The sequence below is a fragment of the Morchella sextelata genome (genome assembly GCF_020137385.1).
Source record: "Morchella sextelata strain SCLS chromosome Unknown scls_22, whole genome shotgun sequence".
NCBI classification, from domain to species: Eukaryota; Fungi; Ascomycota; class Pezizomycetes; order Pezizales; family Morchellaceae; genus Morchella; species Morchella sextelata.
Genome location: NW_025408637.1, coordinates 319,124 through 331,292, shown reverse-complemented (window position 1 = coordinate 331,292; position 12,169 = coordinate 319,124). Strand labels below are relative to the sequence as shown.

The window sequence follows — 12,169 nt, the reverse complement described above, 5'->3', positions numbered from 1 at the left end:
AGGAATTAATTGATAAGAGAGATGGCGAGATCTGTTCGAGATTTGCTTTTTCTTGGGGTGGCAGCATCTAACCGACAGACGGAGGGATACCCGCTGCATCTCGCACACCGACCAGACAACCGCCACAGAAACCGAAATATAGCGTTTCATTCAAGTTAACATTACTCAAGCTTGGGAAAAGGAAAACATCCGAAACTCAGCCAAATACACATTGACTACTCATACTGAACTGGGTATTACGCGCGACTCCCCCGGGGCCTAGCCGCAGCTGGTCGTATGCCCTGAGCGAAGGCTTCCGGTAGGTCCCTACTAGCAACCTCGCAGCCGAAAGCGCGATACTTTATTTCTTCCCGCCCGTAAGCAGTTGCCTCGTATTATTGATCTGGTCTGACTGTAATAAGTGGTATTTGGGTTAGGGTTGTTGGTAGCCAATTAGAGAAATCAAGTGAAGGGAATTAGACAATAGATATCATGAGTATGCCGGCAGGGTTTTCGTGCTCCGCAAAGCTGTTCGTGATCCAGCCCAGCCCAGCCCATGCAAAACGAGCCACTATTCCGCCCAGCCCACGATAGGCTTTTTCCAGGCAAGCCCGATTAACCACAGGCCCGATCAACCACTCCGACCACTGCCCAGATCATCGGGGTTAACCAGGGTGGTGTCCAGACCGTTGCCAAGGCGTCCCCGCATCATCTCCCCCGCTTGCACTAGTGTAGGCGGTACCTGCCAAGCATGATGGGCACAGGGACATCTGACACCGACATATGTATGATCCCTATCCGCGGGATGAACTAGTATACACCTGTACCTTTTGGGAGACTTTTGCGTTACAAGTAGATAGCCGACCGACCCTCAAAGCCCGCCAGGAATTTCCACACAGACGCGGCTCTGTAGCGTTGCCCGGCCGCGCAGACGTCAACAAAGGCGCGAAAGCAGAGCCCTACAGTCTTGCCCTAGAGCACACTTCCGTATACGGGAATAACGCTCGTGGACTTGGAGCACCTGATCATTCTCCGGCGCCGAGAGCGGTGTGTCTTGGCGTCTTGGCTCTTGTATGGCAGCCTCTTCCGTTACCTTGAATATTTTACTGCCGCTCATCGTAACTGCTGTGATGCTGTGGCTTGAACAGCCATGAGACAGTCTTGGACTGCATATAGATGGACTAGACAGACTGAGCTGCCAAGCCAGTCCGTCCTACAGTTCGCCATGCGGTCCAAAAAAAAAAAAACAGAGAAATAGAAAGAGGTGAATGGAATTACCGTAAATCTGCTGGAGGTCATAATTGAAAAAGAGAACTTGAGATTTTTGAAGACGGTTCCGGCTGAAGTCTGAGTGTATGATGGGGGGAAGATATTTTATTTTTAAGTACAATATAGTTTCTATGCAATGATTATGTTCCTTTTTCAGATCACACTAAACTCTTTTCGTATCTTATGCAGTCCGTCAGTCCATCAGTCGACTGACTGTTTGGACGGACTGCCAAGGCTTTTAACGCAGTCCATATGCAGTCCGGTCTGTCAGTCCATGACCTGGCTTGGCATTTCGGTGGGCCCCAACGCCACCGCGCAGAGAGCACTCAAGAGCGATAGTTAGCAACGCCGGTTTGGATTCCACGGTCATCCGAGCCATTGAAGATCTACCATTCAAGATCTACCGCGGTAGCAGGAACGGGAGGAAGACTTTCGAGGGTGAAGGAAGGGGCTGCCATACCAGAGCCAAGCCGCCAAGCCACAACACTCTCGGCGCGGAAACACTCTCGGCGCGGAGAATGATCAGGTAGTGTGCGTTTGAGAGCGTTATTCCCGTATGCGGAAGGCTGCTCTAGGGCACGTTTGTAGGGCTTGACTTGCGCGGGAATGGAGGTTGTCCCGGCGACTCTTTTGGGTGGGTGAAATTCAATATCGACCTTACGCAAATAATACTTTGGGATAAAAGGCGAGAAAAGTATTCCAAATTGTACCGGCAGGTAAATCTCTCCAATCTCATTATATATGAACTTTCATTTTACGCTACTCCCCCCCCAGCACCCACCGCCCCGTTCAGTCGTTGCAAGCGCGACACCTCCGGTTTGGCCCCGTGGCTTTCCAAACTCTACACAGCTGCAGAGAAACAGACGGCCAAGACGACATATCATCCTCATCGCTGTACCATTTACCGCGTAAACTCATTTCATCCCACCAGGGGAGAAAGACAGTGAATCCTGGTTTATAACCGGACCAAAACGAAAAAGATTCTTTTTTTCTCTCTTTTTTTTCGGCAAAAGACGAACTACTGTTGTTGCGATTAGCTGCAGGGAGGGGATTGCTTCAGGAGGGTACTGCGCCTGCTAACTGTAGCAGAAGAGACTTGGTCGTTGATGACGGGTGGGCGTGGGTGGCGAGACGGCCGTGGTTACCAAGGTCCAGGACAACCGTCGTTGCACGAACCACCGAAGCCGTTGCCAAGGCGTTCCTGCATTAGCCCCAGTAGCGCTAAAGTGATCTCCGCAGGGATACATGACGTCAACAGACCTGATCCTAACACCGTGCGACAACACACCTCACCCGAGGACACAACCCCCATTTCCGCGCAGCCCATGACCTAGAGCGTACTTCCGCACTAGGAAATATTGCTCTCAAGCACATCAGGGTGCACCGGCCACGTCGGATACCAAACCCCGAACCCCCAGCGGGTGAGGCGGAGTTAGACTACAGAGGAAAGGATTAGGAATAAATCATATCCATATAAAAAACCTTTCAACGGCCGGGTTCACTAGTGGAGTATCAGTTCTATTCCCATTCTGCCCGATCAAAATTTGTTAAATCAGTTGGACCGGAAATGCCAGGGGCGAGAAGGTATCTCGTTTTCATGTGGAAAACGCGTACATCCCGAATGTTCAATCACGGCAAAGTGTAAATCTCAATTTGCTAAGCGATGATGGTCTTTGGTACCTTACAAGACTTTGATCTCAAGATATCCGTGACGTTTCAAGTGTTGTTCGCCTCCCTGAATTCTTTACCACACCTTCACGCTTTAGCGTGAGTATATACGGAAGAAGAAGTTTTGCTTAGCCCGATCGGCCAAACCATTTCTTTTTTTGCCGGGTTATTCAGCTTCTATGATTCCCAAGTCTTTTCCTGGATGTTTACGGAAACTCAAGGTCATTTGACACTTGAACGGTGGAATTGGTAATTCTCGTTGACACTCGAAATCTGATAGCCCAGATAAATCAATAAACGCACCTTCATCCCAGTTGTCTAGCTAGGCGAATAACTGCCCCTCCTGGTCCAAGAGGAATGGCATACCAGAAGTTAACCTCCGGCAAATCAACATAATATGGTTTCTATAATGTCCGGAAGTCATATCTTCATTTTCCATCATATCCATATTCCCTAATCCTGGTAATTTCTTATATTTGTGAAACCTCGCACTAGAATACTATTATTTCCAAATGGATAAATACTACCAGATCTCTCCAGCTTTTCTGTGTACCTTCATTATCTGAGCACACCCACCCGCGCCGGCACCAGCAAACCACACGCTACAATTAAAGACACCAGTCATTACTCTAAGTGTTTCCTCCCTCCGCTGCCTCAATACAAAATATCGATAGGTTATTATTAATAACAATCGTGACCCCCGTGTTATCCTGCATATCCTTCAACATCTCCATCATTCAATCAACTTTCGTTTCCAAAGACCTCAACACCTCCTCTATTTTCTCCATATCCCTACTCCACTTCGATACTCTGTACCTCGGAGTGCCACCCAATCGTGAACTGCCACCGTCTCTAGTCCTTGCCGTCTTCCGTTGGGTGCAGTTGGCTGGTGGCTGACTTGGGTTCGCCGAAACATGACCTGCTCGGCTGAATGCCAAACCGTGGCGCTCTTGATCTACCGTTGCAGATCGTGTTTTTCTTCCCGCAAGAGCACTCTTTCCAGCAGCGGCACCTTTTGGGTTTGGATTGCCACCCGGGACAGGGCTCTCGGTGGCCTAGGTGGCCTCGGCGGTCTCGGTGTTATCCACGTTCTCGACGTCCTCGATGTTTCCGGTCGCCAAACATCTATCGAATATTAGCATAACACAACCTAAGACGTCTTTAAACATTTCCCCACCTCCTCATGCTTTTGCGCGCGTTTAGAAAAGAATCCCGGGAGTTTCTAGGACTATTGGCCAGTATAGGGAAATCCTTTCTAGGCATTGTGCCATCTGGCGGTTGAGAAGCCTTCATGTCGTGTCTGGGTTTAATTCGTTCTTGTCTGTCTTGTGGGGGAATTATAAGCGATACCTTCAAATTCTGTAATGTAGCGAGTTGAGGAGGGACGGGGTCGAAAGCCGGTTGTCATCGCAGTACTCATTGAGTAGTTATAGTAGAGTGTAGCTTAGTGGGCCGCCAAGAACTGAAAATTTGAGCTCGGGATTTGGATATCGGGCGTGGCAGATACAGCGGCAGCTAATAAGTGATATGATGGAACGGGCTGACACAGTGGTGCTGGTTATGAAACGCCACCAACATACGGCGTTTGCAGTACTTACTGTGTCCCGGCGTGTTTGATCACTTATTTTCTATCGATGACGTACGCTCTACCCTCAGTGCCCAGAGGTTTGCGCTTTGGCGTCTTGGCGGCATAGAAGAAGTGTGTTTTGGCGCTAGTTAGGGCTCTTATTCTTTCTCCTGTCAGCTAATTCCTGCCCCCTCCCCCCCCCCCCCAAAAAAAAAAAAAGAAAAAAGAAGAAAGGAAAGAGGAAAATCTGATATCGCTTTAAATAGTAACGGATTTCATTACAGTCGCTCACTCCCTGACGGCGGATCCGGTCTGGTGGTGGGCAGGGGTCCGAGTTGATAGCCGAATATCAAAAATAAATTAAGCCCGTTTGCTTTCAAGCCCGTTTGCTTTCAAGCCCGTTTGCTTCAGTCAGTTTGTTTTAGTTCGTTTGCGTGAGCCCGTCCCGTTTGCTTGTAGAGGAATCAAATAGTGAAAGAGATCGCTTGACTGTGAAGCAACATTCATCAAAGATATTTCACAGAATGGAACACCTGGCTTTTTTTGAGGTTCCGTTTGGTGGACCACTCTTTGACATACTCGAAATATGAACATATTATTCTTGCACTCAGTCATTACCATGCAGAACTTCAGTTACACAATCAAGATAGCATAACCGATACCAAACCTGTAGTCATCCATATAGCTAAATTGTATGATGTGGCAGAGACTTCTTTAAGGCGCCATATACGGAATCCAAATCAATGCATCCTTGAAGAACTACACCATGATTGTCAAATATTGACCGTTGCGGAAGAGAAAATCTTGATTGAACGTTTCCTTTTTTCAGATTACTTTAATGTCTCGGTTAGTAGGATAGCTTTTTACTCTTTGGCTCAGAATCTCCTGACCCAAAGGAACCCATCGCGGTCCCTAGGTAAAAACTGGATCTATCGGTTTTTAGGTGGACATAAAGTGTGCCGCTAAATTTTGACATAGACTATTGCAGCCAATCGAGCAAACGCTAACAGCTGGGATAGTATGGATGATTTTTTTTGGAAGGTAAAAAACCCCTTCCCAATAACAAGTATTGAATATATTAAGTAACTAGTACTATGTGTATTTTTAGTTGAAAACTGTCACTTCAAAATGTAATATTGCACCACGCAATACGTATAATCTGGACGAGAAGGGTTTCATTATGGTTATTGACGATACTACAAGACAAAATGCAGTTTTCAAAGAGTATCACATTCGGGAATCATGCAGTGTAGTAGAGTGCATAGCCTCATATAGTTTTTTTTTGACACCTTTGATTATTTTCAAGGGGAAACATCATATGGCAGGTTGGAATTGGGAAAGAAAAGATATGGAGTTTTAGTGTGGTTATTTACCCAAAGGCTATAATAACAGTCAACTATGTCTTGAATATATAAAGAATATTTTTCAACCAGAAACAACAGCACGGTATGTACTTTACTTTTATAATTCCCCAATATTGTGAATCAACTCATTAATTACTTCATAAATAGATCATATAGTGAATGGCGGTTGCTTATTTTTAACGGATTTGAATCACATTTAAATTTAGAACTCATTGACTACTACCTCGAAAACAAAATCCTGCTATTTTCCTTACTCACACTTACTTCCCATATTCTTCAACTGTTATCCTTGAGTGTATTTTCAGCCATTCAAAAATATTGTAAGCAGGAGGTAAAGTTGATCATTTTCTTTTTCTAGGCAAGTTTAGTTCATATACCTATTGGGAAAAACAAGTTTCCCAATCTTTTCACTAGAGCACACCATAAAGCTTTCAGCGCTGAGAATATCGTGTCGGATTTCTGTGCTACAGGCATAAGGCACTATAATCCTCTGGCAATTCTAGACAAATTATTTCTTCCGGAACCTATTATACAATCCTCGAATATATTGGAAGCTCCGCCAAAGAATCCAAGTCATGAAACTGCTTATAATATACTCTCGTATCATCTCAAAATACTAACTACACCCCGTTCAATTCATAGTCTCTATGTTGTAGCATTGGCGATAATCAATTCCAATAGTCCTAGGTTTCATAAAAAGTGGACTTTATTTAGCAAACTCAAAATGTGTGCAGAAAAGGGAGCTACAAGGGCAGCTATGCATGAAGCTGATGAGGAGCATCTTCGCAACCAAATAAATAAACTCACCGAATAAGCAAAACCTGCAAGTCAAAAATATGATTAGCTTTTATATCAATCTTTTACTCTTACTGGTTTATTTATTATTGTTTTTAGTATAGGTGGAGGTTGAATAACATGTCAGCATATATTCTGGAAAAAGTAGATGTTTTATTGGAGCTTAAATGCAAAAGAGATGGAGCGAATGAAAGGTCTAATTCGAAGAAGTGAAAAAATATGTTTAGAACTGAAAAACCAAATAGTTCCGAAACAGCAACTTCTAGTAATAGCAAAACTTTTATTAGTAGAGAACTCTGAATGTAGTCATTAGGATAGAATTAATTCTATATTTTTTAAACAGTACTTTGTATGCCAACCGGTACCGACTAGATTCCAAAAGCCTTTTTAGTGGTTGTGATGGTCGCACCGATTATAATCATGTTGCTGTCTATCACTTATATCGTCTAGCCTCGATGGATGGACACCAGGACCAGGGCCTTAGTGTGCTCCAGTCGGGTCGGCGATCCCTTGACGGCTTCAAAAACCAGCATAAACTACCGCCAAAACTCGAAAAACTGGTTATCTCCCGCCAGGGATTATCCCTCGAGTGATTGGTTGAATAGCATCGGTCTGCATCAGAAGTTTCCCACAGGTCGACCAGCTTGCCCATCAGCGAGCGCGGCCCATCACCGAGCGTTGCCCGCTATTTTGCCCGCTGCAACGGTTGCTACTCAGCAAATTTTAGCTGGACGCTCGCTGAGGGGCCGCGTTCGCTGATGGGCAAGCTGGTCTACAAGTACTTTTGATCTCTGGAAGCTAGCCAATTTATCGAATTATGGCGGTATAATTCAAAAATGAAACATCTCAAAGCGTCATCGCCGAATCATACGGTATCACTCGAATCGCGCACATTCAGACAGAATTTCCACACCATCTAATAAGCATAGGACTTTCGGCATTGCTACTTTACGGGGATTGAGGGTAGTTTAATAAGCCTGATGCGCGGAAGCCAAACCTTTCCTTAGCCCTGTACCCCAAAACCAAGCTTTTGCTAAGGATTACAAATATTTTAGGTTTGATTAAGGTATCTGGGCGGTCGTAAAACTTTCTAGTAGGTATATGTAGGTTAGAGGAATAGAGTTTTTATAGGCTGAGGCTACCAGGCAAATATCTCGATAAAAATACGGCTTAATAAGTATTCACTTTGATTTGACATAGCCCAGCTCTCCCGGAAGGTCACGCGTAATTTGAGGTTGGCATTAACTAAATATGTACATTAACGGTTACCTCTCCGTGCGCTGCTTGGTAGCTGGGGTTGAGACATCCAGGAATCCGGCTCCATGTCTGCCTTCCTCCTTATATATCGACAAACCCTTCTGAATTGGCACCATTTAGTACTAGACTTGGTCCTAGATTCAGAGGTATGTTCGCTGCTGGATTAGTTGCTTGACTCCGTGATGGGCTAGCTGCCTGACTCAGTCATGGATTTGCTACACGGAATTCGATGATCTATGACATGACCTGCTTGATTTGCTGACTGCTTCGCTAATTGATTCGCTGCTCGAGTCCTACCTGATCCCTGCTAAATTCGCTGTTTGCAATGATACTTGTGATGGTTTCGAGGGGGGAATGGTTGATGGCAAAGCGGGGGTGATAGAGAGAGCGGAGGTACAGTCGCTCACCTAGTGACGGCGGATCCTGTCTGATGGTTATGTTTGCAGTAATTTCCCCTTGGCGTCCCAAAGTTAACTTTGTTATTGGCCTCAAATCCCTGACCGCTATCAGACAGGATCCGCCTTCACCCCGTGAGTGACTGTAGTAGGAGGTAAGAGGAACTGGAATGGATGATCAATACAAGACACGGCTTGAAATTCACTGTGCCGAACCCTAACCTATAGAAATCTTATATTTTCCCGAGAAAAGCTGTCTTTTTAACCTCCAACCTGAGTTCCCGTATTCCTTTCAATTCCGCCGTTTTCTTTTTCGGTTGAGGAAATTGGATGTAAAATAAATTAAAGCCGTCCTATTGCAATTAAAATCAGTTTTATCCTTTTTCCACTAGTGCACAAAGATTAGGGTGCTGGTTTTCCCATATAGGAGTTAATCCAAGTACTGCACACGGAATAATCAATTCTCACATACAGAAATGCATTTCCTTAGCCTACCTATTAGGTCAGACGCACCATATTGAATTGTTTTCTCGCCCCAATTTAAGGTTTCGATGATGCATTTCCAACAAAATTCAACCCACCGATTTGAATTGTTTTACCATACAGAACTTAACGCATCCACCAGCGTCTTTGCTAACATAAAATTGATGCATTTACTGATAAATTTCCGCTCGTAATAAATAGTCTTATGAAAACCCCCGTTCCGACCCTAATGTATGATATGATGTTAATGTCGAGAGAGCCAAGATCTAGCCTAGAGAAGCGCAAGCACAGTCTTATAAATTACGCGTGTGAAACCCACTGTATAATCTCCCCTGCCTATCTCCACTATTAGGCACCCCCGCGTCCACAACATTCACCAGCCTCGCCGATGAGAATAGCGCCACACCAACAAATAATCACCTCATCGCAATCATAATGGTCTTTTTCATCCTCACTGTAAAACTCATACTCCCCATCCTCTCCAACAGTGCCATACCAGATGCCAAAGCCATGTGTGATATCGTACCAGCAGCGGACTGTCCTGGAACCTTTGAGAAGGTAGAGCTCCACGACCTTTCGTACCCTTTCGGCTCGGAGGCGCATTTTGAGTTCTTGCTCCTCCTTGGTTAGGGTTGGGGTAGGTGCTGCATTGGCGAATCCGTCAAATCCGCCAACGGCCCGGAACAGATAAAGGCAAATCAGACCTAATCGCGAAGTTGTTGGTTTGTATCCAAGCTGTATGGCTTGGAGTCCAATCTACAGCTAGGTTGGGCGTTGGGTTACCCGTTACACTACTCGAGATCCACATCTTGATGCACGTACCATGTACGCTTGTCATGTACGCATGCTGGATGAAAAAGCCTTTAGACGTCGCCGAACAGGTAGCTGTCACGACAGACATTGAACTGGCCAGCCTAATTTCGGTCAATTATGCTAAGCTACACCTCTCTTCAAAGCTTCATATCGAATACGCCAGCTTGCCTGCGCATCATACAGATCCGGTGCCCCCGGAGGTCGACGATGGTGGAGAACAAACGGAAAGGTCGGCCGAGCCCCAGGCATCTAGTATTAATAGTGAGAGCGAGAGAATACCGCAATCCTCCTCTCCCGCCATACCGGATACCAATTTTATCTTCATCCCCGAGGAAAGGAGTGTCTTCTCCCTTGGCGGCACGCCTAATACCCATGATATTCTTCCCCGAGGCTCTATCATATTCCATCGAGGCTCGGTCGAGCCTAGTGGTGCGTCGGTTACACCCCATATCCAAGTTGCGCAATGACAGACGGTCATTGTGGGCGGTGAGATAAGAGTATACTGGGAACCGGATCAAGTCACCGAGTTTACGATAACTCTTGATAAGATCGACGTTGGAATTCTCATATCCGCGGCTGCGGCCATAAAGGCAGGGAAGCTCCCCCTATCCTGGACGTTGACCTTTGAGAAAGACTCTTTAAAGGATAGGGGACGTGTTTGGAAAGACCGCTATTTGCCGGATCACGAAAGTGAAGGTGTAGGCGGCTTTGCGTCATGGCTCCCAATTATCTATGGCGCCTGCCATGCCGCTGCATGGAATACACACTTTCCAACAAGGGTGGAATGTGTTCTTTGGCGCGTTTCCAGCATACTCGTAGGGGTGATCCCTCTTACCCCCTGGCTTCTTGAGTCCCGTGCGAGATTGATGTCGTACAGAGGTAGGATTTCCCTTCCCTACTGGCTTTGGCTCCTTTGTCACTCCTACTGGGCTGCACACTTGTCTGTGGATATCCTCACCCGGCTTTGGGGGACCATCCGTTGTGTTCTCCCCCGGGTTCTGTCTACCGAGTTATACAGATTGGTCCAGAGGTTTTGGAGGAGATATTTTTTCCTGGTTCTTTTGCTGGTGCTCATGACAGCGAGGTTATTTCTTGTGGTAGAGTCGTTTATCAGCTTGCGTAGCCTGACTAAAAGTTCTTTCAAGACTACCCCGTGGGATCAATACTAGAAACATTTTTAGTGATAGAGTGAGGTGATGTTATATTTATTCAAGAGCCTCTGTTTTAGGTCAACTGCATTTTCATTTCTTCGGTTTTGAGAGTTGTCTTTTCTACTTATTTTGGGCAGTGCCACGGCTATAGTCTAGGATGAAAGAATATAAGTTGCAACTTTTCTGCATTTGATATGACTCCGGACCGATCACTTGTGCTTGTGAAATTGTCCATTCAGTTACAGTCAGAGAGAATTTAAACGAGAATATAGAAGTAGAAGAATCGCATTGTAAGATTTCTTCGAGCCTGCCTGCAGCCATAAAGGAGAGGAGAAGAGAAGAGAAGAGGCTCTCTCCTTTCCCCCAGATTTATCCTCCTCGCTTACTGCCACGTAATTGTACATAGTGTCATCATCTCATTGCTGAAAACACGTTGCCACCAGTTCCATATCTGTGTTCTTCCCCTGTATGTCTCCTCTTAAAGGACAGCAATTGTCGAATCTCTCCACCATTGGTGCAACCCTGACCCTGAGCTCTCATCCAGGCTAGTGTTTGGTGGTTGTCGTGCCAAGACCTTCTGGTTTTGTGACGAGGCCGACTGTCTACAAGCGATCCGGAGCCATAGCACTCTGCACCCAAGCCGCAATTATACCCAAATATGTGAATGAGGAAGCTTGTACTGTTCAGAAATGATCAATACAGATGTATCATTGGTCTGTGCCAAGATATGCTAAGATCCCAAGGTGCAGTTAATCCAATTTCCTCACAACTTCGCCATAGGATCTAGATCCGTTGATGAACAATCCTTGTTTCCCCTTGATATTACTACCTCATCACTGTGGAGCGATAAAGCGTTAAACACCCCTTCTGAAAACACCTTGAATACAAAATGTACCACTCCACTGCCGTCGGGGAATGGGTCAATAAGTATACACGACCGCACGCTACACCCGCCTCTCTGTAGCGCGGAGTGGTTTAAGCAGCCCGCATCATACCCGGAATCGAGCATCGCAAACACCGTCAAAGACAGCAGGTGATATCGCCAGCGATGAGGCTCAGAGCTCTGGAGCGGACGCCACTGCGGCGCCTCAAATGAGTGTCGCTTTTCTGTCGTGGGCGGCAGGGCGTGTCACTGGCCGGCGCGGCGGCGGGGGTGGGGGGCGGGGGCCAGTGAGGAGGTGGAAACATGTACCATATTAAGGCTCCGTGAGTTGCAACAGCGGCGGGCGGGGAAGGTACATGTACCGCCATAACTCGAAAATTGGCTAGATCAAAATTACTTGTACGGGAAACTTATGGTGCAGATCGATGCCATTCAACCAATCACTCAAGTGGTAATCCCTGGACGGAGATAGCCAATTTTTCGAGTTTTGGCGGTAGTCATTCCATCCCGCATTCAGGTGCTCACTGATTAGGATTGCGACGTTC

General features: G+C 46.1%; 1 protein-coding gene across 1 annotated transcript; it reads left to right on the top strand.

Moving 5' to 3' along the window:
• Positions 1 to 9,212: 9,212 nt before the first annotated feature.
• On the top strand, positions 9,213 to 10,057 carry H6S33_007028 (uncharacterized protein; the record flags this gene model as incomplete). The annotated part of the gene is made up of 2 exons (XM_044838660.1): positions 9,213 to 9,402; positions 9,465 to 10,057. 2 exons carry the CDS (start codon positions 9,213 to 9,215, stop codon positions 10,055 to 10,057), a joined length of 783 nt encoding a protein of 260 aa, XP_044689192.1.
• Between the last annotated feature and the right edge of the window lie 2,112 nt (positions 10,058 to 12,169).